The sequence below is a fragment of the Ochotona curzoniae genome, unplaced genomic scaffold (genome assembly GCF_017591425.1).
Source record: "Ochotona curzoniae isolate NIBS_2020 unplaced genomic scaffold, NIBS_Ocur_1.0 contig_520, whole genome shotgun sequence".
In the NCBI taxonomy this organism is placed as follows: Eukaryota; Metazoa; Chordata; class Mammalia; order Lagomorpha; family Ochotonidae; genus Ochotona; species Ochotona curzoniae.
This window is the reverse complement of record NW_024466457.1, coordinates 655,283-680,684: the sequence shown is the minus strand read 5'-3', so window position 1 is coordinate 680,684 and position 25,402 is coordinate 655,283. Positions and strand designations below refer to the sequence as shown.

At 58.5% G+C, this 25,402-nt stretch overlaps 2 protein-coding genes across 2 annotated transcripts; both read left to right on the top strand.

The window, feature by feature from the left end:
- The first annotated feature begins 765 nt into the window (after positions 1-765).
- On the top strand, positions 766-14,166 carry ITGA2B (integrin subunit alpha 2b). Its single transcript, XM_040989230.1, has 30 exons — positions 766-1,324; positions 3,502-3,623; positions 3,715-3,812; positions 3,927-4,092; positions 4,297-4,346; positions 4,434-4,479; positions 4,580-4,708; positions 4,824-4,871; positions 4,985-5,028; positions 5,150-5,203; positions 5,312-5,364; positions 5,492-5,703; positions 7,805-7,987; positions 8,240-8,285; positions 8,379-8,483; positions 8,570-8,625; positions 8,729-8,880; positions 9,104-9,229; positions 10,255-10,322; positions 10,439-10,586; positions 11,239-11,331; positions 11,572-11,651; positions 12,010-12,090; positions 12,183-12,270; positions 12,359-12,511; positions 12,599-12,715; positions 12,814-12,927; positions 13,052-13,153; positions 13,281-13,397; positions 13,984-14,166. Exons 1-30 carry the CDS (start codon positions 1,137-1,139, stop codon positions 14,035-14,037), a joined length of 3,093 nt encoding a protein of 1,030 aa, XP_040845164.1. The 5' UTR covers positions 766-1,136; the 3' UTR covers positions 14,038-14,166.
- Positions 14,167-16,221: 2,055 nt separating this feature from the next.
- On the top strand, positions 16,222-24,877 carry FAM171A2 (family with sequence similarity 171 member A2). Its single transcript, XM_040989232.1, has 8 exons — positions 16,222-16,475; positions 19,383-19,610; positions 19,831-19,923; positions 22,007-22,165; positions 22,250-22,429; positions 22,517-22,633; positions 22,726-22,852; positions 23,400-24,877. The coding sequence occupies exons 1-8, from the start codon at positions 16,358-16,360 to the stop codon at positions 24,871-24,873; spliced, it is 2,496 nt and encodes an 831-aa protein (XP_040845166.1). The 5' UTR covers positions 16,222-16,357; the 3' UTR covers positions 24,874-24,877.
- Positions 24,878-25,402: the final 525 nt, after the last annotated feature.

The window sequence follows — 25,402 nt, the reverse complement described above, 5'->3', positions numbered from 1 at the left end:
CTTGATCCCCAGTGGACCTCTGAAACAGCCTTCCTGAGAAATGTGCTTCAGGGAAGACCTGCAGTGGCAGAAGACTTGGCACTCTTGTTCCTCATTGTATTCTCAATGCAATTGTTCCCACTGTGTCACCTGTGTTTGCATTTTCATCCTTGGCACATGCTTCCACTCCAAGTTCCAGCAGCCGGGCTTCCCACCAAGCTGTGGTGCTGCACAAAGCAACCTTGCTCTCAAGGAGTCCTTCACACAGTCCAGTGGGCAGACCGTGACTCACCAGCATGCTCACTACTATGCCTGTGTACATCAGCCCGAGGAGTCAGAGGCAGGGACCCCCACCAGAATCAGGTTTGGATTAGTTGGATAAGAAGCCCATCATGCGAGGAATAAGGACCTGCCTTCAACTGAATGGCTCATGCAAAACCTCTCAGAGCCATGAGCCAGAATAACCTGGAACGGTTCCACTTTATCCCCAACTCCTTGCCCATTCTGCCAAACATATTCCCCACCCCTGAACCAGCACAAGGTGCACGGCTGTGGCTACCCTAAGACTTGGCCTTAGGTTGAAGAGGGAAGAGTGACTGTGTCAAAATGCATGACAGGCTGCCGAAAGTCCTGGAAGGAGGAAGAGGGTAAATGCTTTATCTAGAAAGATTGGGCAGCCTGGGGTCTTATCAAGCAGCAACAGCTTCCTTATTCCTGCCCCCATCTCGGACCAAGTTACAGAGCACCACAGCAGTGCAGCCAACTCCATGGGTTGAGAAAGGAGCTGTATACTTATGGGCTAGAATGAAATTAACAGTTCACAACTGCACAAGAAGAAAGAGGTGATGGCCTAGATTAGCATGGTGGTGATGGAGTTATGAAGATTGAAGAGACAATGAAGAGGCAGAGCCAGCAGGACTCAGTAAAAAGCGCTGCCCAGGAAAAGGGAGGAGTCTCAGCCATGAGCCTCCACCTCCAGGGTGGCCACAGCCCCCTCCCTGGCAGAGCTAAACACCACATGGATCCAGGCTGTAGCCCTTTGCCTACTGCTCAGCAGGTGCCTCTGGATTGATAAGGAAAGATTTCCTGTGGTGGGAACTGAGGGGAAGGAGAAGGAGCTGACCCATTCCTGCCTAGGAGACTGTGGCCGAAGGAAGATGGCTAGAGCTTGGTGTCCACCGCCTGCCCTGTGTTTTCTGCAGTTGGCCCTGCTGCTCTTGGGACCTGGTGCCGGCCCTTCTGCCTGGGCCTTGAACCTGGACCCAATGCAACTCACCTTCTATGCAGGCCCTAATGGCAGCCACTTTGGGTTTGCTCTGGACTTCTACAAGGACAGCCATGGAAGGTGAGTCCTGGGGGGAAAATGGACACTGGGAAAGAGAAGGCCACCCTCCTCCCCCATGTCAATACTTCTCATGTTCCCTGTGGATGAGAGCAGTAGAACAAGATGAATTCTGAGGTCCTTGTGGGTTGAGCTGCCATCCTGAATGCTCCGGGGAGGTGTCAGGCAGAAACACCAGAGAGGAGATGGGCATGGAAGTCCCAGCAGACACAAAGAGAAGGCAAGACTTCATGCCTTGTTTTTCACCCCAAGGTTCATTCTGGTGGAATACAGGGAATGGATGAGAATGGTGTCCCAACCGATTTGCCAAAGTATGAAAGCATCTGTCCTATGTTGCCTTTTTACTGCATTTCCTTCCATCCACATCAAAATTGTTAGCAATTCGAAAAGAAACAGTAGGTCATTAGTGGTTGATATTGATCAGGCTTTGGAATCACTGCCAAGACTAGAATCATGACGACTCCTTTTGAAAATGTATTTATTTGAATGAGTTACAGAAAGAGAGGGAGAGGCAAATCTGGCCATTGGTTTGCAGTGGGCTAAGCTGCTGCCTGCAGTGCTAGTATCCCATAGGGGCTCCAAGTTGGTTCGCAGCTGCTCCACTTCCAACCAGCTCCCCGTTAATGCACCTGGGAGAGTAGTGAAGCGTGCTTGGGCCCCTGCACCTATGTGGGAGACCCATGGCAGCTCTCAGTTCCTGGCTTCAGACCAGCCCAGCTCTGGTCATTGTAGCTTTTTGGGAAGTAAACCAGAGGCAGATATATTTTATCTATCTATCTATCTATCTATCTATCTATCTATCTATCTATCTATCTTCTTCTTTCTTTCTGCCTTTCAAGTAAATCTAAAAGAAAAGAAGTGGAGCAGGTAGGACTCAAACCCACAGTCATATGAGACGCTGGCATCATAGGCAGTGGCTTCGTGTGTTTTGCCTCAGTGACATATCCCTCCTCCCCCGGGTCCTTCTCCTTATATCTGTATCACCCTGAGCCAATCATTTTAAAGGAATGGGGACTTCAGTTGTCAGCCACTTGGGGGATTTTCTCTGCTGAAGAGAACCACTTTACCCCAAGGCAATTCCCTTTCCAAGGGAGTCCACAGTCAGTGAACAGTGAGAAATGTTTGGGAAGTAAATGGGTCTGCCTTCTTGCCTCAGCTCAACCCTTTAAAGACTGTATTTATTTGAAATAGATTCCAACAAGGAGAGAGAGGGCTAGAGCAGGCCTTCTACCTGCTTGTTTGCTCCCCAAATGGCTACAATAATCAGAGTTGGGCCTTGGCCAAGAGCTCAGAACTTCACCCGAGTCTCCCAAGTGGGCAGAGGCCCAGGGACTTGAGCCATCTTCCACTGCCCTTTCAAGGGCTCGAATGGCACTCTGACGTAGGATGCTGGCATCACAGCTGGTCTCAACTGCAACAGACAATTTGGAAGAGTCGTTCTAGCTCCAGGTTTACTGTCCCTGGATCTCAGCTCAGCTACTTGCTTCGCCCATCTCTGCTTCCTTCCCCTTCCTGAAAGTCACCTGTCTCATGGGTGCTGCTTAGTAGACACCCTGCAATACAAGGCATATATATATATATATATATATATATATATATATATATATATATGAGTATGAGTGTCAGTGTGAGTGTGAGTATGTGTAGTATGCATGTGAGTGTATGTAAGAGTGTGTGAGTGTCTGTAGTATGCGTGAGTGTGTGTAACTGTGTGAGTGATTGTGGGACCATGCTGGATGTCCCTTAAGCATTTAGTGCACTGACTGGTGGTGACATTGGTTAGTGGCATCCCTCATTTACAAATGGCAGAACGGAGAGGGGAGATTACGCCCTCCGGGAGAGCTGGGAGCCTGCCAGCCCTGGTGCATAATGGCAGTAAGAGGTGGAGATGGTGACAGACCTCAGGAGAAATTGTTCTCAAGGATACCAAGCCCTTCCTGTTCAAATCAAACCAAAGGATCAGTCCCAGGTTGTCAACTCACTAGGTTATTCTAGGCATGTGATGTCCCTCCCTGAAGGTCGGTTTCACTGCCCACAAGATGAAGTCGAGGTCCCACTGAGGAAGAATGTCCAGGTCCTCTGCTACACAGCTGTGGGCAGGGGCCCCAGGAGCGGCCTGGGGAGGCGGGGAGCAGGGTAGGCCAGCTCCTGCGCCGCACTCACCGGCCTTTCCTGCGCAGCGTGGCCATCGTGGTGGGCGCCCCGCGGACCCTGGGCCGTGGCCAGGAGGAGACGGGTGGCGTGTTCCTGTGCCCCTGGAGGGCTGAGGGCAGCCAGTGCAGCCCACTGACCTTCGATCTCCGTGAGTCCCAGGCAAGGATGGAGGCGGGGGAAGCCAAAAAGGGCGGTGGACAGCAGGGACTCAATGCTCCACCCCTTCTTGTGCCCTCCAGGCGATGAGACCAGCAACACAAGCTCCCAAAGCTTCCAGATCTTCAAGGCCCGGCAAGGCCTGGGGGCGTCAGTCGTCAGCTGGAAAGACATGATTGTGGTGGGCGTCCTGCCCTGGGGACGCCAGCAGCCGGGGTTGGGGGACAGGGACAAGCTGGGGACTAGGGAATCCAAGCCTCAATCCCTGTCCCACTCCCCCGTGGCTCTGTTCTAGGCCTGCGCCCCCTGGCAACACTGGAACGTGCTAGAAAAGTCCAATGAAGCCGAGAAGACGCCCGTGGGTGGATGCTTCTTGGCTCACTTGCAAAGCGGGAGCCGCGCAGAGTACTCGCCCTGCCGGGACAAGATCATGAGCAGCACCTACAAAGCCAATGACTTCCGTAGGTGCCATGTCCCCACCCTGCCCTACCTTGCCCAGTCCATTAGGCGGCCCCGCCCCTCCGACTCCGGCCACGCCTCCCGACTCCCGGCCACACCCCGACCCCGGCCACGCCTCCCGACTCCCGGCCACTCCCTGACCCCCCGGCCACGCCTCCCCGACTCCCGGCCACGCCTCCCGACTCTGGTCACGCCCTCTCTCCTAGAAAATGACAAACGCTACTGCGAAGCGGGCTTCAGCTCCGCGGTCACCCAGGCAAGTTGGGGCGGGGGCCAAAACCTGAAGTGGGGACTCCCAAACGGGATCGCACCCCGCCTCTGACCCGCCCGGTGTCCCTTCCAGGCCGGGGAGCTGGTGCTCGGAGCCCCGGGCGGCTATTTTTTCTTGGGTACGTGCGGGGCAAGCCCATCTGCCTACCTGATCTGGAGGCCCCGGGAGGCCCCTGGCGCCTGGACCCCCACACGTCTCCTACCTCCCCCGCGTCCTAGGGTTCCTGATCCGGGTTTCAATTGACGACATCCTTTCGAATTACCGGCCCGGAAAACTCTTGTGGAACGTGCTCACCCAGAGCTTCACCTCCGACTACAGCCACCCCAAGTACTTCGACGGCTACCGAGGTAAGGGGGCGCCTCCCGCCTGGGCATCCGGGCCGGGCGGCCTCCTGGAGGACCCCCCTCTTGGCCAGCGACCCCTCTTTCCCTCCTGCTTCATGAGTCGTTAATTGATTCTTAGGGTACTCAGTGGCCGTAGGCGAGTTCGACGGCGACCTCAACACCACAGGCAAGAAAGGGGTTTGGGGGAGAAGCATCCCGAAACCTTGCCTGTGAGCGCAGAATGGGGGGCAGGGAGGAGGTTCCGGGGACCCCATTGACTAAGCCCATCTCTTCCCCTAGAGTATGTCGTCAGTGCCCCCACTTGGAGCTGGACCAGGGGAGCGGTGAGCGCCCCCTCCTCACCGTCCCACCGGCCCCCCAAAGTCCTGTCCCCACTTCCAGAGCCCGGCCCCGCCACTCTAAGGGGAGCCCAAGCAGCGTGCCCTCACCACGCTCTCCCTGCAGGTGGATATCTTGGATTCCTACGGCCAGACTCTATTCCGGCTTTTGGGAGAACAGGTGGGGGCCGGCCTGTGAGAACCCAGAATACTTAGAGGCCCCGCAAGGGCAGTCGGAGTTCTGGATCCAAAGCAGGTGCGAGCTCAGGTGCCGGGCATCTTCTTGCAGATGGCTTCGTATTTCGGGCACTCGGTAGCTGTCACTGACGTAAACGGAGACGGGTAAGGAGGGAGATGCCCCACCCCTACCGGGGGGGGGGTTCCCCATTACCAGAGGGCAGAGAAGCAGAGCGGGCCAGTCTGGGCCCTGAACTCTCGAGCCAACACCAGGAATGGACGAACTCCCCAGGAGGCACGATCTGCTGGTGGGCGCCCCGCTGTTCATGGTGAGCCGCCCAGACCGCAAGCTGGCCGAGGTGGGGCGCGTGTACCTGTTCCTGCAGCCAAAGGGTCCCCACCTGCTGGGCGACCACAGCCTCCTGCTGACCGGCACTGAGCTCTACGGGCGGTTCGGCTCTGCCATCGCACCCTTGGGCGACCTCAACCGGGATGGCTACAATGGTGAGGGAATGGAGAAGCCAATGGGCTGACGGCAGAGGGTGGAGTGGTGAGCAGCCACAGCAAGAGGGCGGGACTGGACGGACGGCAGGGCTGCTGAGTGGAGAGGGTGTGGCTGTGGACACTGGCAGCTGCAGAGGAGTGTGAAGGAAGGGGAGTCCCCTGACATTTAGGGCAGATGTAGGGCTCAGGCCATAGGGCTTCGAAGGAGGGGAAGCCCCTCGGAGAATTCAGGCCCTGCCCTGGGTCCACTGCAGACCTGTTGAGCCTTAGGGCCTTGGGCACAGAGGGTGGGAGGCTGCAGCTGGGTGTGGCTTCCCTCATTTCCACGGGCGAGGTCTTCGTGGGACTCGGGACCCTGGGGAAGAAAGAGGGAAGAGAAGAGACCCCGGGCATTAGGAGACCCGCAAGAATGGATCAAGGCAACAGACTGAAGTGTACTCAGGGAAACACTAGAACCCCGCTGGCTGGGAAGGAGGAGAGCACCCCGGCCAGGGAGAAGTGGGTGCCAGTGCTCCCAGGGCTGCTGGACCCAAAGAGATGGAACCGCAGAAGTAGCCATGGACTCCAGCAGGGGCCAGTGAGAAGAACTGATCCAGGGCTGTGCAATGTGCTCACCCAGAAGGCAGCATGCCACTGGCACAGTACACAGAGGTCAAGAAGGAACCGTCATTGAAGACACATGTCCATCTGGTTTGGCTCTGGGTGGGGAAAAAAGAAGGGACCATTATGGAAAGATGTGGGTCAAGGAAGGATTCATTTTATTGATTGATTGATTGATTTTATTGCAAAGGCAGATATACAGAGAGGAGAAGAGACAGTGAGGAAGATCCTCCGTCCGATGATTCATTCCCCAAGTCAGCGCAATGGCCAGTGCTGTGCCGATCCGGAGCCAGGAGCCAGGAGCCAGGAACTTCCTCCAGGTCTCGCATGCAGGTGCAGGGTCCCAAGGCCTCGGGCCGTCCTCCACTGCTTTCCCAGGCCACAAGCAGGGAGCTGGATGGGAAGTGGGTTGCCAGAATTAGAACCGGTGCCCATATAGAATCCCAGTGCGTTCAAGGCAAGGACTTTAGCCGCCAGGCCATGACGCCGGGCCCAAGGAAAGATAGTTTTGTTTGCAAGAAAATGGAGCAACTCAAATGTGGAGAAAATGCATTTTGTGGGGACATAAAGGGCTGAACGGGAAGGTCCTCAGAACGCCCATTGCGGGGCATGCTCAGCCCAGTTTCAGGTCAAAGGAGAGACACCTGTTTCAGTGTCAACTGTGTACAGGAGGAGGGAAGCAGGTGTGGATTCTCAGCACTAGGGTGGGACTGCTGGTACCTGAGAGGTCAGAGAGGAGAGCTCACAGATGTGAATCATGGAGCGCTGGATAGATGGAGACAGCCAACTGGGAGAAGTGACCAGACCCCAGCAGCCGCCAGGGGGCACTGCTGGTGCTTCGGGGATTCCCAGAGCCCCTGGCTGAACTCGCTGGGTAGAGTTCGCCCAAGCTGTGGTCCAGCTGGGCTTACCCAGCCCTAGAAGTGGCGCAAGAAAGCTGAGGACATGGCAAAGGCAGAACTATCAGCACAGATAGACATTTTTACAAAGCTGCGTAGCAAACGTGCCATCAGCAAAATTGGAAGGCAGTTGCAATGTGCATATTGAAGACTTGCTCTGTCAGAATCAAACACTCTCATTTTCAAAGATGATCATAAAAAGTATTAATCACAAACTGTAGCATGTGTCTAAGTTTGCACAGGGGAATGTGAAGGACCCTAGGGCAAGTTGGGGTCTGCATGATTTGAAGAGACCTTGGCTACTTAATATGCTGGACCTCATGGTGTCTTAACTAAAATTGGGACAATAATGTCTAATTTTCAGGATGAAATGAAATCTTGTCCATGAATTTTCCTCGACAGATAGTGAAGTCTCTTGCTGTTTTCTTTGTTTGTTTTCTTTTCTTTTTTTTAAACAATCTGGCTTGACACATCTCTCTCCCACCTGACTGTAAACTCAAGGATGGTGGGCAGCCATGCCCTGGACTCAGAAACCCATCCCTCTCATGATGCAGTGGGAGGAGAGGGAATCAGACAATCGCTCCCTCTCTCACCCTTTCCAGATGTGGCAGTGGCTGCGCCCTACGGTGGTCCAAGTGGTCGGGGCCAAGTGCTGGTATTCCTGGGCCAGAGCGAGGGGCTGAGCTCACGTCCATCCCAGGTCCTGGACAGCCCCTTCCCCGCGGGCTCTGGCTTTGGCTTCTCCCTGCGAGGTGCCACAGACATCGATGACAATGGATACCCAGGTGCCTCGGGACTAGCTCCAGACAGAGCAGGCAGGCCCTGGCTGCCAAGTGCCCAGACAGGAAAGGAGGCCCAAACATGACATGGGGACTTCAACCCCTAGACATGGCTGGGAAGCCTGGGGGAGATGGCAGGGAAAACTTCCCACAGGGCAGGGATGCATGGAATCCCCGGGAAGATGAGATGATGACCTACCCCTAACCTCCCATGCCCTTTCTAATTGCCAATTCCCATCCATCCTCCACTGAGCTCAGACCTGCTGGTGGGAGCTTACGGAGTCAACAAGGTGGTTGTGTACAGGTCAGTGCTGGGGCCAGGTGGGGCAGGGGTAGGGATATAAAAGGAAGCTGACCCTAAAGGTCCACAAAGACATGCTTGCCTCCATCCCATTAGAGCCCGGCCCGTGGTCATGGCCAGCATCTGGCTGCAGGTGCAAGATTCGTTGAATCCTGCTGTGAAGAATTGTGTCCTGCACCAGACCAACACCCCCGTGAGCTGGTGAGGAGGCCAGGGTGGGAAGCCCTGGGGATCTGGAGTCCCTGGGCTCCACGCCCTGGTCCCTGAACCCACTCATGTCCTCACAGCTTCAAGATCCAGATGTGTGTGGGAGTCACTGGGCACAACATTCCCCAGAGGCTATGTGAGTGACCAAGAGCACTTGGGGGTTGGAGGATGCAGGGATGACCTGGACCCCCTGCCTCTCCCCTGAAGATCTTGAGCCCACTTCTGGCTCACTCTGCCAGCCCTGTCCGCCGAGCTACAGCTGGACCGGCAGAAGCCCCGCCAGGGCCGCCGAGTGCTTCTGCTGGACTCCCAGCAGGCCAGCACAATCTTCAGCATTGACCTGAGCGGGAAGCAGAGTCCCATGTGTTACAACACTACAGCCTTCCTTCGCGTATGCCCCGGGTTGGAGCAGGGTTGGAGCAGGGTTGGAACAGGGCTGGAGCAGGGCTGGAACAGGGCTGGAGCAGGGCTGGGGTGGGGCTGGGGTGGGGCTGGGGTGGGGGTACACAACCTGGAGCACCAGGCTGGCTGCTATAGGTCAATTGCCTGTATCCCTACCCAGAAGAGGGAATATGCATGGTGACAGGATGGCCTGACTCTCATGCCTCTCCTAGGATGAGACTGACTTCCGGGACAAGCTGAGCCCCATCATGCTTAGCTTCAACGTGTCCTTACAGCCCAAGGGAGCTGGGGTGGCTCCTGACGTTGTCCTGCATGGAGACACACATGTTCAGGAACAGGTGGGCATGGGTAGGGACAGGCAGGGGCAAGGGCAGAACCCCTGACAGAAATTCTGCTTTGGGGTAGTGTCCAAGTCATAATATGCCTCCCACACCTTGCTCTCTCCTGTAACGTCTGCTGTTCCTCCAGATCCTAATGGGCGGCAGGTATTTGGCCTACCTGGATGCCCACATCCCTATCAGGGTACATGGGTCCAGGCCAGTGCCTGACTCCAGCCTTTGGTGACAGATTTTGGGAGGCAGTGATGGTGTCTCGCTGCCACCCACATGGGTGACTCAGGTTGAGTTCCCAACTTTGGCTTTGGGACATATGGCGAGTGAGCCAGTGGCACTGCCTGCTTCTCCCTTTTTGCCTCTCAGATAATTCAGTGTTGGTGGGGTATATATGTATATATTTTATATATATGTATATAAGCTTGCCAAATCTCAACGTCCCCAAACTTTGATATAAACTCAGAAACCCTAGTATCACCAACAGAACCCACCAGCATCTCAAACCTTCACATAAGCCCCGATACCCTAATGTTGTCTCCAAAGTCTTTTTCTGCTTCAGCTCTTGTTTTTCTTTTTCTTTTTCTTTTTTTTTTTTTTAAGATTTAATTTGAAAGGCAGAATTACAGAGAGAGGGAAAGAGAAAGGGAGAAATAGGGAGAGGAAGGAACTTCTACCCACTGGTTCACTCCCCAAATAGCCACAAAACCCGGGACTGGGCAGGTTGAAGTCAGGAGCCTGGAACTCCATCCTGGCTGTCTGCTACTGCAGCTCCCCTGGCACATTAGCAGGAGTGAAGCAGCTGGGTTCTCTGCTGGCATCCCCAGTGACAGCTTAACTCCCTATGCCACAATGCTAGCTCCAGCTTCAGATCTTCTTATTCCCTAGGCCCTGACAAGAACCCCAGGCTCCCCTCATGGGGGTTCCCCCGCGAGGGGGCTAAAAAAAAAAAAAGAATCCCAAACCCACTGCTGTTTTCCTAACCCCCGTGGGGCCCTTGCTTACTACCCCCACACTCTCTGGTGCCCCCCCAGACCCGCATCATCCTGGACTGTGGGGAAGATGACCTCTGCGTGCCTCAGCTGCAGCTCACTGCTAACGTGTAAGGGGACCCCACACCCCGCCCAGCCCTCTCTACCCCAAGAGACCTGCTGCTCCACCCCCGAAGCAGCACCCCCCCCCCCGCCCCTCGCAGCCCTCTCTTCTCTTCCCCTGCAGGACAGGCTCCCCACTCCTGGTTGGGGCTGATAACGTGCTGGAGCTGCAGCTGGTCGCAACCAACGAGGGTGAGGGGGCTTACGAGGCTGAGCTGGCCATGCACCTGCCTCCTGGAGCACACTACATGCGGGCCCTAAGCAACCTGGAGGTGAGCCCCTCTCAGGGGTACTACACAGGAACCCCAATTCTGAGCTCGCACTCCATTGCAGGCTTTGCTCTCAAAGGTGAACTGCTTGCTTGCCTGCCTGGAAGAATCCCTGCTAATGGCACTGAATTTAACAACTCCACTGACAAAATCCCTCAAATGTTTCCCAAACCCAGTGATAACTGGAACCTCTGTCCAGTTTTTCCCTCTAAATATAATAAAAGTATAATGAAAATATACCCCAATACTTACATGAGTATATGAGGGTGCTGCAAAAAAGTGCATGGAAAATGTGCAATATGAAAAAAAACCTATGAATAGATTTCAAATGTTTTTGAGCATAAATGACTTCTCTTTTTAATTCTAATGTCCACAATTTTTTTTGCAGCATCCTCGCATATTAATTTTTCTTATTTATAACAAAAGGGGGGGGTCACACCCTTGCATAATGCTTTGCTTCTCCCCACCCCTTGGTTGTTACTTCCCAAAATGAAAATTTATTTTTTAAAAAATGACAAAGGGCAATAACAACATAAAAGCAGAATCCCACCTCCCAAAATGGCCCTGCGCACCCAGGCACGCAAATCTTCCCCAACTCCCTTCCCACATGGCCCACTGCTGCCACAGTGTCTTCCTGGGTGCTTCTTCCGCACAGGGCTTGGAGAGGCTCATCTGTAACCAGCGGAAGGAGAATGAGAGCAAGGTGGTGCTATGTGAGCTGGGCAACCCCATGAAGAAAGCAGCAAGGGTAAGGCCAGGGCTGGGCTCCACACTGCCAGGGGCCAGGTTTTAGAGTCACATGGCCCAGGGTTAGCCCACACACCCCTGGCTGCTGTGTGTCCCTGGGGAAGCATCTTTCCCTTTCCCAGCAGGTGGCTGGGCAAAATGGGGATGGTGATCTGGGAGGAGATGCCCAAGGACCACTTTCAAGGCAGTGCTGCTCACAGAGGGTTTGTGCACGCTGACTTTGACCCTGTCTGGCTCCCAGATAGGGATAACGGTGCTGGTGAGCGTGGGGCAGCTGGAAGAGGTCGGGAACAGCGTGTCCTTCCTGCTACAGATCAGGAGGTATTGGGCTGGCTTGGGAGCACCCTAGCCATGGCTCCCCTATGGGGCCCAGAGGCAGGGACCCTCAGCCATGCCTGCAGATAGGTCCTCCAAGAGCCTTCCTCACATTAGGCACTCACTTCTGACTCCAGGGAGTTCTTTCCCAATTGTCACTGCAGCCTGCATTTAGCCCTCTCTGGGAAGGAGTGGGGAGGGGCCAGGGCCTGGGGCTGAGGCTGGGGATTAGGGCTGGAAGCTAGAGACTAGGGGTTGGGATTAGGGCTGGGGGCTAAGGGCTGGGTCTGGTGCCTAGGGATTGGGGCTGGAATTGGTGTATGCAACCTACTTCTCTTCCCCCTTTATCCCCTCACTCTCCCAGCAAGAACAGCCAGAATCCCAACAGTGAAGTCCTGCCACTGGATGTGCCTGTCCGGGCAGAGGCCCAAGTGGAGCTGCGGGGGTAAGAGGGCAAAGATGGTAAGGGGAGAAGTCAGGGGTCTCTGGGATGCGAGTTCCCCGCTCATCCACCTGGTGCACCTTGGGCATTTGCAGGAACTCCTTCCCAGCCTCCCTGGTGGTGGCAGAGGAAGGTGACCAGGAACACAACAAGTTGGACTTCAAAGTGGAGCACACCTACGAGGTAGGCAGGACCCACAGGGTGCTGGCTGAGGCCAGAAGGCCCATGCTGCAGCTGAGCCACTTGCTGCCTGTCCCTCACCCCCCGACAGCTCCACAACAACGGACCGGGCACTGTGCGGGGTCTCCACCTAAGCATCCATCTGCCAGGCCAATCTCAGCCCTCGGACCTGCTCTATATCCTGGGCATAGAGCCGCAGGGGGGCCTCCAGTGCTCCTCACAGCCCTCCCCCAACCCTCTCATGGTAAGAGGACACTAGGGGAGGAGGGCGGTCCCCACCCCCACAGTCGGGGCACCTCTGGGAGCCCTGACTGCTCTTTGACCTCCGCAGCTGAGCTGGAAGCTGCCCACTGCCAGCCCTTCTCCCCCGCTCCCGATCCAGCACAAGCGGGAGCGCAGGCACGCCCTGCTGCCCGAGCCCCTGCAGCCTCAGGATCCCGTCCTAGTGGTGAGAGGAGCGAGGGTGGGGGCGCTCGCGGGGGAAGAAGTGGAGAGTGCGGGACCAGGAGAAGCGGGAACCGCTCAAATGCCCCCATCTGCACCCAGAGCTGTGATTCCGGGCCCTGCACCGTGGTCCAATGTGAGCTGCAGGAGATGGAGCGCGGCCAGCGAGCCATGGTCACCGTGCTGGCCTTGCTGGGGCTGCCCCGCCTCCGCGAGGTAGAGGCAGGGCCTCTGGGGGCGGGGCTTTGGGCGGGACTAGAGCGAGGGAGCGACTGACCAGGGGGCGCAGGCCCACTATGGAGGGCCTAGTGTGTGTGACCCTCGCTCCTGCCCTCTCCAGAGGCCGCTGGATCAGTTCGTGCTGCAGTCGCATGCCTGGTTCAACGTCTCCTCCCTCCCTTACGCGGTGCCTGCGCTGAGTCTGCCCAGTGGGGAAGCTCTGGTCAGTGAGTGTGTGTGTGTGTGTGTGTGTGTGTGTGTGTGTGTGTGTGTGTGTGTGTACTGGGACCTTCTGGGGCTGAGGGGCTGAGCTGTGGCCTGCAGGCAGGAGACTCCACATTTGCCAACAGGTGCAGACTCAGTTGCAGCGCATCCTGGAGGAGCGGGCTGTCCCAGTCTGGTGGGTACTGCTGGGCGTGTTGGGCGGCCTCCTGCTGTTCACCCTCCTGGTCCTGGCCATGTGGAAGGTGAGTGATGTGCGTTGGCAGAGTCCCTGCTGGGCACAGGCTGGACTAGGTGCTACCTCACAGAGAAGTAGAAAGACCCTAAAGGGCGAGAGCTCCACCTGTCCCAGTGTGCCCCTCCAAGCGGCCCGCCTGGATTCCTAAGGCCTTAAGCACACTGCCTCCCCTCTATGAACCTGCAAGAAGCCACAGGATATGAGTCCTGATTTCTAGATTTGCTGGTAGCACAACTGTCCCCTACCTTGGCTCTGTCCTTCTCTCTGAGACAGGAAAGCCAGGGGCAGATCTAGAACCTTCTGCCAGTTTCTCTGCCCCTGCCCGGAGAGGAGAGCATGGGCCAAATCCTGAAAAGAAGGAGATGGCAGCCCCAGACTGAGCTTACAAGGATTAGAGCAATGTTGTCCTGTGCTTGAGTCAAAGAGAGACACAAAGGAAAAACCAGAAATGATGGTCGAGCCCACCATGTGTCCTGAGCCGGGAGCCCAAATGGGACCAGGGCTGCATGGAGATGCCCTGTGCTGCGTCCCGAGCAGGTGCAGGCAGAGGATGCTGCAGCACCGTCCTTCCCCACTGATGCTCTCACCCTCAGGCTGGCTTCTTCAAGCGGAATCGGCCACCCCTGGACGATGAAGACGAGGAATGACTGGACAATCCACACTCAGTGCCTGCGGGAAGGCAGGGCCTGCCACCTGTGCTCCCTCCCCAACTCCTGCTACTGGCCCAGATGCCCACTGGCTGGAATGGTTCTGTAAGGGCCCCTGCTGCCTAATAAGGGGGCAGCAGGTCTCAACAACCCAGAGTCTGTCACGTGCGGGACTTAGAATGGAGTCCCTGGCTCCTAGCATGAGCCTGGCTCAGCCTCCTTGGCTGTTGTGGGCATCTGGGGAAAGAACCAGCAGGTGGAAGATATCTCTTTCTGTCTCTTCCTTTTCATTTCTCCCCACCCTCCCTCCCTATCATCTTTCAAATAAGTAAGATAATCTTTAAAAAGAAATGCTAAGTGTAGAGTTGGGGGATGTCATTGGTGAACACAGCGCGCCTCCCTCCAAAGAGCTACTAGGATTTTAGCTAAAGGGCTTGGTGAATGTACCGAACAATTTGGTATCATGCATAGCAAGTTCCAGAACAGGTTCCTAGTTGGAAGCTAATTGTAAGAAAAGATTCGACCATGATTTTTGAATGCCAGCCAAATTCCCTCCCTTGCTCCGTCATCACCACTGGATGGCCCCAGACAACTTATCTTCAGCCAGCAGAGCACTTGGCATTTGCCTGTGATGATGAGACGGAAGGGTAAGCCAACCCCTGAGGCCAGGGTGCAGGCCTGAGTCCCTTCCAGCCCACGGCCACACTGTCCGAGTCCCAGGAATTGGCAGCGGAAGTCACTCTTCTCGGCAGACAGCTGCTGGCTGGTGGGGAGCTGGACGCTAGGGCCGGCTGAAGCCGACACAACAGATTGTAAAAGTTGGGTTGAAACCAACAAGGCAAAACTTACCAGGCACGAGTGCTAAATCCTGTACTGAAGTTACAAAAACTTGGTGATGATGTAAGGAGCAGGGCTGGGAAGTCTGGTTAAAGGAAAATTTTCTGTTAAAAAAAAAGGCAAGAGAAAGGTGGAAGGAAGGAAAAAATATGGAAGGACAGAAGAGAAGGAAGAAGAGAGGAAATAAAAGTAAGGAAGAAATAATCTTGATTTTGTCCACAAAATCACACATGAGGTCACCTTAAATCAGAAGACCCAACCAGGGCGTCCAACCTGTCTTTGTCACTATGTGCTTCCCTCTGGGACTGTCATTACTCCAGGCAGGCAATCCCCTCCTGGGCATAGTGACAAAGAGAGGTGACAGGACCTGGTGCAGTGATGTAGCAAGCTAATCCTCTGCCTGCAATGGCAGCATTCCATGTGGGCGCCAGTTCAAACCCTGGTTGCTCCACTTCCCAGCCAGCTTCCTGGTTGTGGCTTGGGAAAGCAGGGGAGGATGGCCCAAAGCCTTGAGACATTGCACTTATATGGGAGACCTAGAAGACGCTTCTGGTTCTTGGTTTTGGATCAGCTCAGCTCCAGCCATTGTGGCTATGAGAAAATGAGGTGGAGGGGAGACAAACCAAGGGAACCCAGAAAGGAACACACCACCAGATTAGAAGAGAATTTGGCCACCCAGAAACTGAATGATGAGATTATCAGACTAGAAAGGAGACAGCTGGGCTGGGGTCAGCTCCAGCCAACGGGGGTCTTCCAATGTAAGGGAAGGTGAGAGAGAGAAGACCCAGTGTGTAAATTTTGAAGCCAGACCTCTGGTCCCCAACATATGTGGCCGATGTTTTTGCCCCTGCACCTGTGAGTCATCACAGCTCTACCCTGATCACACTCCGACTGCTACCCCACCCCCCCTTTACAGGTAAGTTGAGCACCAGAAGCTAAGTAACTCTTCCCGGGTTGGGAGAGGCAGAAGCTAGAGCCGAGCCTAGACTCCATTGACGGTCAAGGAGCTGCCCGCTCCCTTCCCGCTGCATGAGGGCTGCGCCCACGGGAACAGGCGAGCAGGGTGTCTGGAACTTTTGACACTTCCCAAGTTATGTTGTAAGCAAATCGTTCCTCCCCACCCCCCACAATTTCTGCAACAAACTTCAGGGTTCGTTTCGAGCCCCAGGGACCCCCGCGACAGCCACACCGTTTGGCAACAAGGAGTTTGGGAACGGGGGGTGGGTGGGCGGCTGCAGGGTGGGCAGAGGGCGGGCAGAGCCCAGGGGGCCGGAGGAGGGGGCGGCACCGCGGGCGCGATGTGGGGGCGCCGCCTGCAGGGGGCGCTGGCGGCCGGCTCCGGGCGGAGACAATCGCGCGGAGCAGGCGCCGCAGCCGGAGCGGGAGCCCGAGCCGCACCGCGCAGAGCCGGGGCTGCGCGCGGGGCCGGCCGAGCGGGGCCGTGCGGGAGCTATGGACCGCTAGAGCCCGCCCGAGCCCCGCGATGCCGCCGCCGAGTGGCCCCAGCGTCCTCGCGCGGCTGCTGCCGCTGCTGGGGCTGCTGCTCGGCGGCGCCTCCCGGGCGCCCGGCAAGTCACCGCCGGAGCCCCCCAGCCCGCAGGGTGAGTGTCGGTCCGCAGGGGCCGCGATCGCGGGCCTGCGCCCCCCGCCCTCGATCGGGCCCCCCACCCGCCAGCCTCTTTTCGCCGAGCTGCTGAATCGAGGGTGAATGTGGGTGAGGGGAGCAAGGCGACCTGGGGTCGCTGCTGCCGGTGCGGGGGGGTGGGGGGAAGACGCGGAGGTGGGGAGGGGGAGAGAGGGGAACAGCCAGGGGCGGGGGTCTCGGGGAGACACAATGGGGAGGGCGGGGGTCTCCAGGCTCCGCGCCGCCGCCCCCTCGCGACTTGTTTTTCTCCCTCTGGTCCGCGAGGCGCTGCAGTCTGAGCCATTGTCTACCGAAGACACCCGCCCAGGGGCGGGCTGGGGCGGGCGCCGGGTTCGCAGCGCCCCGCGGGGCCCTCGCTCTGGACCCCGGCTGGGTGGGGGCGCAAGCATCGGCTGCCACCCTGGGCCCGAACGGGGGCTGGGCGCCTCGAGCTGGATGTGCAGGGGGGAGGGGAGAAGGGGAGTGGGTGAGGCGGTGGGCGGGATTGACTGCTCGCTCTAACGGGGTTCTTGGCCCTGGAGCCCGACAGCTCCCAGCCCGCCCCCCAGATGAAGAATTGGGGTGCACACAAATCAAGACTAACTGACTGGTAATGGAGGAGGGGGTACAGCCGGGAGGACTCCGAGAAAAGGGGTTCATTGTGGTTCTCAGCTCAGGGTGCTGGGGCAGGGCTGTGGTCGCAGAGCCATGTGGAGCTGCTGGCAGGCTGAGGGCAGTGCCAGCTCTCAGAGCTGGTGCCTAGATCCACAGCCAGCCACTCCTGTCCCCTGCTGGGCCCCCAGATCATCCCTGCCTCTCTCACCTCCGAGTACCTCCTCGGGTCCGGGTGGGTGTGTGAGATGGGGGTGGGGCTGGTTGCTGCAGCCAGAGAGGGTGACTGAGGGAGCCCCTGACAGCACTGCCCCCCAAGCCCGGCACCCACGGCTTCTCTGCACACCACAGCCCTGCACCAACCTCTCAGCCCACGCCGCTGTCCTCTCTCCTGCCTGTGACAGCAAGCATCACAACCACTTCCAAAGAGCTGGGGGGTCGGGTCTGGCTGGGGGAGGTGGGGTCTGGATGAAGGAAGGGTTGCCCCCTGGAATGGGGCAGGGTTCAGCTGATTGAGTAAGGATGGGTCCCTATGTCTCAGTCTCCTCTCTGGAGGAAGAGGCCCTGCACCCCAGGAAGGAGGGGGCGCCCAGGGAATTGGCTGGCACAGCGCCAAGGGGCTTCCTCAGGCAGCTGGCTGAGAGCCCGGGCTTTGGGCAACGAGGAAGGGAGTTTGCTCTGCACCCATGCTGCCTGTGGGCACCCATGGCGCCTGGGGCAGGGGCCTGAGACTGCCCTGGGGTTCACCTGCTGGACTCACCCAGCCTCTGTTCGGGGGCTTGAACCTAAGGCATTCCCTCAGATGAACATATTCAGAACCCTCCTGGGGGGCCCCCATGCCAGCTGCTCTATCCGGCTGCTATAGCCCTGAGTGGAGCTGGGGTGTGGCCAGGCCCATGCTGCTTCTCAGAATTCCTGCTGGGTGGGGAGGGGGCAGGGCTGTGGAGAACCCATGTCAGAGCTGGTCCAGGGTGTACGCCCACCTGCAGGGTGCGCCCTGGCCAACAGCTGGAGGAGATGCCAGGGGCAGGCATGGCACTGGCCTTGGCATGGGAAACCCGAGCTGAGGCACCTGTCACAGCTGAACATCCGCCTCCACTCCCAGAAAGGCCATCCTAAGGTCCCTGTGGTCCCTCTGCCCCGCTGTTAGTGCCATACTCCTTGGCTGGCATCCAAAGCCCTGTCAACCTTCTCCCCCTGCTTGCCTCCTGGGCTGCACACCCGGGGCCTCAGTACTCTGCCAGGCGTGACACCCACAACTGGTGGCCAGGCAGTGGAGTACGTGGGCAGGGGTCAATAGCGCCATGGGTCAGGGGCTACTAGGGAAGCCTGGGAACAGCTGAAGGTTTGTCCCCTCCCCCACCACTCCATTCCAGAACACCACGGGCTGGCTGGACTATCCTCAGGCTTGTGGCCAGAGGTGGCCCTGGCCAGACACAGACTTGGGCTTCCCATCCTGGTTTGCCTTGGGCCTGGGTTGCCCCTGCCCCCCATCTCCTTCCCCTTGTCAGGGCCCCAGCTCCTAGGCCTCCTGGGAGGAATGAGGGCGTTGCCATGGTGTCCGGAGCTGACCAGCTGGGAGGGGGCTGGCAGGCAAAGGGAGGGGAGGGTCACGGGATAGGGGCTGGGGCAGTCTCAGCTTGCAGGGGCACAGGCTTGTGCCAGCGCTCCTGGGAAGAGCTTGGATGATGACAGAGGCCACATTCCAGCGTCCTCCTCTACATGTCCCTCTGAGAGCTCAAGTTCGAGCCCTGCCTCCATCCTCCCAAATCTCTCTACTGCACCTGCAGGCCTCCTCCCCAGCCCTCCACCCCTGTCCTGTCCTGGTCACCTGGTGAAGAACTGATGTTCTAGCAGCAAATTACAAGGTTTGGATCCCAGCTCTCTGGTCTGAAGGCATCAAAGTGCCTTTGCACCTCCGCTTCCTTGTCTGTCAAGTGGGCTGGCCGAACATGTAGGGCACCAATCACTGTTAGACACACCATTATTTCACGCACCACTAAGAGTGGAAGAAATGTTACCAGTTGTAATTACAACTTCATCCATCATAGAAGTGGCCTGCATTCACAAATGTTCAAATGGGAGCATGCACATGGGTCAGACTGAATGTACAATACTGGTACCACCTCCCCACAGGCTGCCCTGCAACACTCTAGCCTTAGCCCCAAAGCCTTTCCCAGCCAACAGCTGTGTCCTCCAACCTCGGGTTCCCCACCCATTGCCCCCTCCTTCTTTCCCTTCTCACCTCGCTCCCCTCCCGTCTTGCCCATAGAGATCCTGATCAAAGTGCAGGTGTATGTGAGCGGAGAGCTGGTGCCCCTGGCCCGGGCCTCAGTGGACGTGTTTGGGAACCGGACCCTGCTGGCTGCTGGTACCACGGACTCTGAGGGCGTGGCCACACTGCCACTCAGTTACCGCTTGGGGACCTGGGTGCTGGTCACCGCTGCCCGCCCCGGCTTCCTTACCAACTCTGTGCCCTGGCGTGTGGACAAGTTGCCTTGTGAGTGCAGGGACAAGGGGGAGAGGGGATAGCAGCTGACCCTCCATCAGCCCCTTCCCAAAATAGGTCTTGGGGGTGGAGGAGCAGACCTTCCAGCAGCTGCTGCCCGGGCTGGGGTATGCAGAGGGAGGGGAAGACACTGGGATTCTGAGGCAGGGGGCAGGGCAGGCGCGGGTAGTGCTTCTGCTTCTGTGGGGCTGAGCAGCCACCCCTCCTGCAGTATACGCCGCCGTCAGCCTCTACCTGCTCCCGGAGCGACCGGCCACCCTCATCCTCTATGAGGACCTCGTGCACATCCTCCTGGGCTCTCCTGGTAAGACACCCCGCCCCTCCCCACCATCCATGCCAGGCCCTCACCCCTCCCTGGCTCTGGAGACCTTTGCTCTTCAGTGGGGTGCCCTTGGCCAAATCACTTGACCTCTCTGTGCACATCCGTAAGATGTGGAAGCATAGGAGCTACGTCATCATGTCAAAGTGAGGATTCCCTAGCAGGTGCTCAGGTGAAGGTGTATCATCCTTGGGGCTTCCCGTGCTGTTTGTTCTGAACTCCTGCCACCTTTTCTCCTCTGTGGATCTGTGAGTCTGTGCTTGTACCCACTGGGTGCCTGGCTATTTGTTGGAAGACCATGAGCAGATCTTCCCACCTGTCAGCTGTGAGGCTCAGAGCAGTCCACAGTGGCTCCTGTCCACCTCCAAACTCCCAGTCCCACTGCTCACACTCTTCAGCACCTGCACTGCGCCAGGCAGTGTGACAGATGCTGGGCAGCAGGGGAGAAGCAGACCAACAGCCTGCCTGGTGGCGTCCATGGACAAGCAGGAAGACAAACAGCTCATTGCAGATGCTGCCACAGGCAGAGGGCGGAGGGCTGCTGCTGCCAAGGCATGGGCACCTGCAGTGTGCAAGTACAGCCCGGCTGGGCAGAGGACTTGAGAAGACAGCGGTAGGATCACAGGGCCCTAGCAGCCAATGGGGAGCAATGCCACCTTTCTTGGAGAGAGGGGCAGATAAACACCATGTGCTAATTCTCAAGGGTCACAGGTCAAGGTGAGGTGAGGGAGAACCCTTAGCTTATATTCTCAGACTGAGCCCTTGTGGTCTCCCTCACTCTGGTCCTGATCCAAGGGAGAAAGATTCTTCCATCCACTGGCTCACTGTGTAACCAGCCACAGCTGTCAGGGATGAGCCAGGCCACAGGAGCCAGGAGCTCCATCCAGGTTCCCTCTTGAGCCACCATCTTTGCTTTCCCTGATGCCTTAACAGAGTATCCGGAAGTTGACCCTGTACTGATGTAGGATGGTGATATCCCAAGTGGGAATGCAGCCCACTGTGAAGAAAGGCTCCTGAAAGTCCCTGGGGGTCTCTAAAAGGCCAGGCGGTCTCTGTTGGTCCCTAGCATAGAGCCCCGGCCCCCCTCCAATGGATCTCCCCTACTTGCCATGGAAAGCCCAGGCCCCAAGCAGAGCTGCAAGCCCTTCCCAAGGGCAAAGGCATTATGGCCTCAAGCCTCAGGTTCCCCCTGCCGGTCCTCCCAGCGTCTGTGCTGACTGCATCATACGCAGCCCGCATGACACCACGGTGCACTCCTGGCCAAATGGGATGGTCAGAATGGAGGACGCAGTGTGAGAGCAGGGGTCTAGAGCCAGAAGGCCTGGACGCCAACCCTGGCTTAAGAATGATGACCTTGCAAGTGTACTAAATTGTTCCTGCATCACATTCTGCACCTGTAAAGTGGGGTTGATATCAAGACATCTGCTTCAGGGCTGGCCTGCCAATGATAGAGGTTAATACTCTGATAATGCCCAGCATATTTAAAGCGTCTTAAATGTCAGCTATGACCATACTGTACTGGAATTCTGTTTATATGTCTATCCCCTCCTACACACACACACACACAGAGCGAACTTTGAGTTATTCAAAATCCATCAAGTTCTTAGTTATTAAACACACATCCAGTTCCCCAATCATACTCACTGCCTCTCCCATGACAACCAGCCAGTTAGCCTAGCGGACAGTGCAGGCAAGGGACATTTCTGTCACCATGGAGAGTTGGAATGCGGACTATAAAGGACAACAGCATGCTAGACTGTGACCTTGAAGGAAGGGGCTCAGGTCTTACTGACCTCTGCACCCCCAGGGCCTCACCCAGTAACCCTCGCTGATGACTGCAGGCCCTGTGCCTTCTTGTTGGATTGGCTTGTAAGGAAACCGTGTTCCGAGTGTCACACCATCAGGACTGTTCCAGTCAGCATCCTGTGCACTGCCCAGTTCTCTGGCCAAGTCACCACCCCTCCTTCCTGACCCGGTGCTCTGCTTCTTCACACACTTGCCTTCTGCTCTGTTCCCCGGCAACCCTCACCCTCAGCCAGGCCACTGCAGTCCCCCTCTTTCCACCCAGGAGCCCGCTCCCAGCCGTGGGTGCAGTTCCAGCGCCGGGCTGCCCGCCTGCCTGTCAGCTCCACCTACAGCCAGCTCTGGGCATCACTGACACCTGCCATCACCCCGCAGGAAATGCGCGCTTTCCCTGCCTTCCTGGGCACAGAGGCCTCCAGTTCGGGTACGGTGATGGGGTGGGGTAGGGGTATGGTGTGGGTCCCCTCCCTAGGATTTAGCCCTCAGCTCATGTGTCCTCTCCTATCAGGCAATGGCTCCTGGCTGGAGCTGATGCCCCTGGCTGCTGTGAGTGTGCACCTGCTGACAGGCAATGGGACGGAGGTACCACTGTCGGGCCCCATTCACCTGTCTCTGCCTGTGCCCTCAGAGACACGTACCCTCACCGTGGGCACCAGCATTCCAGCCTGGAGGTTCGATCCCAAGAGTGGTAAGTATGGGGTTGGGGGTGGGTGCAGTACTTGAGGTGGGGGAAAAGAAGTGGCACTTAGTTGGATGAAATCCGTCCTTCTCGCAGGCCTGTGGGTGCGCAACGGCACTGGGGTGATCCGGAAGGAAGGCCGGCAGCTCTACTGGACTTTCGTCTCCCCCCAACTGGGGTACTGGGCGGCTGCCATGGCCTCCCCTACGGCGGGTGAGAGTAGTGGATTGGGCTAGGGGCCAGTGGGGCAAGGGGCCAGTGGGAGGGATACCTGCAGCTGAACACTAAGCCTTTGCCTGGCACAGGCCTGGTCACCATCACGTCAGGCATCCAGGACATTGGCACCTACCACACCATCTTCCTGCTCACCATCCTGGCGGCCCTGGCCCTGCTGGTGCTCATTCTGCTGTGTCTTCTCATCTACTACTGCCGGTGAGTGTGCCCTGCCCACCGGCCTGCCCCCTCAGCCCGTCCCCTCGCCTCAGACAGACAGATATCTTCTTAAGCATCACAGTCCATTCCCAGGTTGTCCCCGGACCCAAATGTACCCAAGACACCAAGCTAGTCTTTAGGACACTGATGTACATGGTCTGATATTGGGTGGGTGCAGGAAGCAGCACCTGCTAGCTAGGTCACTGATCCTCCCGACCAAGACCACCAAGTCAGCTCCCACTCCAGGGGCCCCCAAGCCATTCACACCTCTGGGCGCTTGGGGGCCCCTGCCAGGTTTCCATCCAAGTGCAAAGGACTGCAGAGTACACCACAGGGAAGCTGTGGGTGGAGGGTTCCACAATGACCAAACTCTTGGCAGGAGAGGCTCCCCTAGCTGCTCTCTCCTCACCCCTCCCAACTCCCCAGCCAAGATCCCTGTCCTTCCCTGCCTCCTCCCCTGCTGTCTGACCTCTCCCTGCAGCTGCAGGATGAGCCACTCCAGCCGTCACTCTCATGGGGGTGACCCCTTCTGTTCCTTGCTCCCCAGGAGGCGCTGCCTGAAGCCCAGGCAGCAGCACCGCAAGCTGCAGCTGTCCGGGCCCTCCGACGCTAACAAACGAGACCAGGCCACCTCGATGTCCCAGCTGCATCTCATCTGTGGGGGACCCCTAGAGCCCGCCTCATCGGGGGATCCCGAGGCTCCGCCCCCGGGGCCCCTCCACTCGGCCTTCTCCAGCTCCCGGGACCTGACTGCTTCCCGGGACGACTTCTTCCGCGCCAAGCCGCGCTCGGCCAGCCGCCCGGCCGCCGAGCCCGCGGGGGCTCGTGGGGCCGAGGGCGCAGGCCTTAAGGGCGCCCGCTCAGTCGAGGGGCTGGAGCCTCCGGGGCTGGAGGAGTACCGGCGCGGGCCGGCGGGAGCCGCAGCCTTCCTGCATGAGCCGCCCTCGCCGCCGCCACCTCCGTTCGATCACTACCTGAGCCACAAGGGAGCGGCCGAGAGCAAGACGCCCGATTTCCTGCTGTCGCAGTCGGTAGACCAGCTGGCGCGGCCGCCGTCGCTCAGCCAGGCTGGGCAGCTCATTTTCTGCGGTTCCATCGACCACCTCAAGGACAACGTCTACCGCAACGTTATGCCCACGCTGGTGATCCCCGCGCACTATGTGCGCCTCGGCGCCGAAGCGGGCACCGCGGGGGTGGGCGACGAGGCCGCGCCACCCGAGGGCACGGTTCCGGGCCCCGCGCGCCCCTTTCCTCAGCCCGACCCGCAGCGCCCACCACTGCAAGGCCACGCTGGCGCGGGGGCCGAGGGCAGCGGGGCGGGCGGCGGCGAGGGCTGGGGGGGCGCGCGCTCAGCGCCCGTCAGCGGCTCTGTCACCATCCCGGTGCTGTTCAACGAGTCCACCATGGCGCAGCTCAATGGCGAGCTGCAAGCGCTGACCGAGAAGAAGCTGCTGGAATTGGGCGTGAAGCCGCACCCGCGCGCCTGGTTCGTGTCCCTCGACGGGCGCTCCAATTCACAAGTGCGCCACTCCTACATCGACCTGCAGGCGGGCGGTGGCGGCGGCCGCAGCACCGATGCCAGCCTGGACTCGGGCGTCGACGTGCACGAAGCGCGGCCCGCGCGCCGGCGAGCCCCGCGGGAGGAGCGGGAGCGTGGGCAGGCCGCCGCCGCGCCACCGCCGTCGTCCCTGCCGCCCGCGCCTCCGCGCCTGGCGCTCAGTGAGGACACGGAGCCGAGCAGCAGCGAGAGCCGCACGGGCCTCTGCTCCCCGGAGGACAACTCCCTGACGCCGTTGCTGGACGAGGTGGCGGCGCCCGAGGGTCGCGCGGCCACCGTGCCGCGGGGCCGGGGCCGCAGTCGCGGGGACAGTTCCCGCAGCAGCGCCAGCGAGCTGCGGCGTGACTCGCTCACCAGCCCGGAGGACGAGCTGGGGGCCGAGGCGGGTGACGAAGCGGGCGACAAGAAGAGCCCGTGGCAGCGGCGCGAGGAGCGGCCGCTCATGGTGTTCAACGTTAAGTAGCGCCGGGCCCACCCCCACCGCCACCGGGGGGCCTGCAGGGGCCCCCTGGCCTGTCCCTCCCCAGCCGGCGGAGCTGTTCTGTGGGTATGTGTCTCGGGATGGGGCCCCGGGGCGGCTTCCAGGAGCCCCAGGGAGGTGGGAGGGCTGACGCCTGCACTGGAGGTGTGGGCGAGGGCTGGGTGGGGGTGCAGTGCCTCTCCTCTGGGGGCTGTACATAGCAGGCTCTGTGGGGAACAGCAGGTGGGGCGGCCTGGGCCTCAGCTGCTCGTGTGAGGGCTAGGAAGGGAGGGGGCGTTCTCTGTGGACCCCTGGGAAGGGAGGGTGCTGCTCGCTCAAGACCAGCCCACCTCTGGGCTTGGCTGCCCCAGGGCTGCTGTGTGGGTGAGCTCTGGGGACTTGGGGTTAATGTTGATGGGGCCGCCACGGGTGACCGCAAATACAAAACTGGTGAGGTTAGCTGTGTCTCTCTCTGCCAGGTGGGGGAGGAGGGAAAGGAAGGTGGGAGCTAAGACCCTTGCCAAGGAGCCAG

Coding starts and splice junctions, on each gene's coding strand:
- ITGA2B (XM_040989230.1), top strand. CDS start 1,137: ATGGCTAGAGCTTGGTGTCCACCGCCTGCCCTGTGTTTTCTGCAGTTG. Junction 11,652..12,009: donor TTCCTGCTACAGATCAGGAG/GTATTGGGCTGG, acceptor TCACTCTCCCAG/CAAGAACAGCCAGAATCCCA. Junction 12,512..12,598: donor CCTCCCCCAACCCTCTCATG/GTAAGAGGACAC, acceptor TGACCTCCGCAG/CTGAGCTGGAAGCTGCCCAC.
- FAM171A2 (XM_040989232.1), top strand. CDS start 16,358: ATGCCGCCGCCGAGTGGCCCCAGCGTCCTCGCGCGGCTGCTGCCGCTG. Junction 19,924..22,006: donor CATCCTCCTGGGCTCTCCTG/GTAAGACACCCC, acceptor CTTTCCACCCAG/GAGCCCGCTCCCAGCCGTGG. Junction 22,853..23,399: donor CTTCTCATCTACTACTGCCG/GTGAGTGTGCCC, acceptor CTTGCTCCCCAG/GAGGCGCTGCCTGAAGCCCA.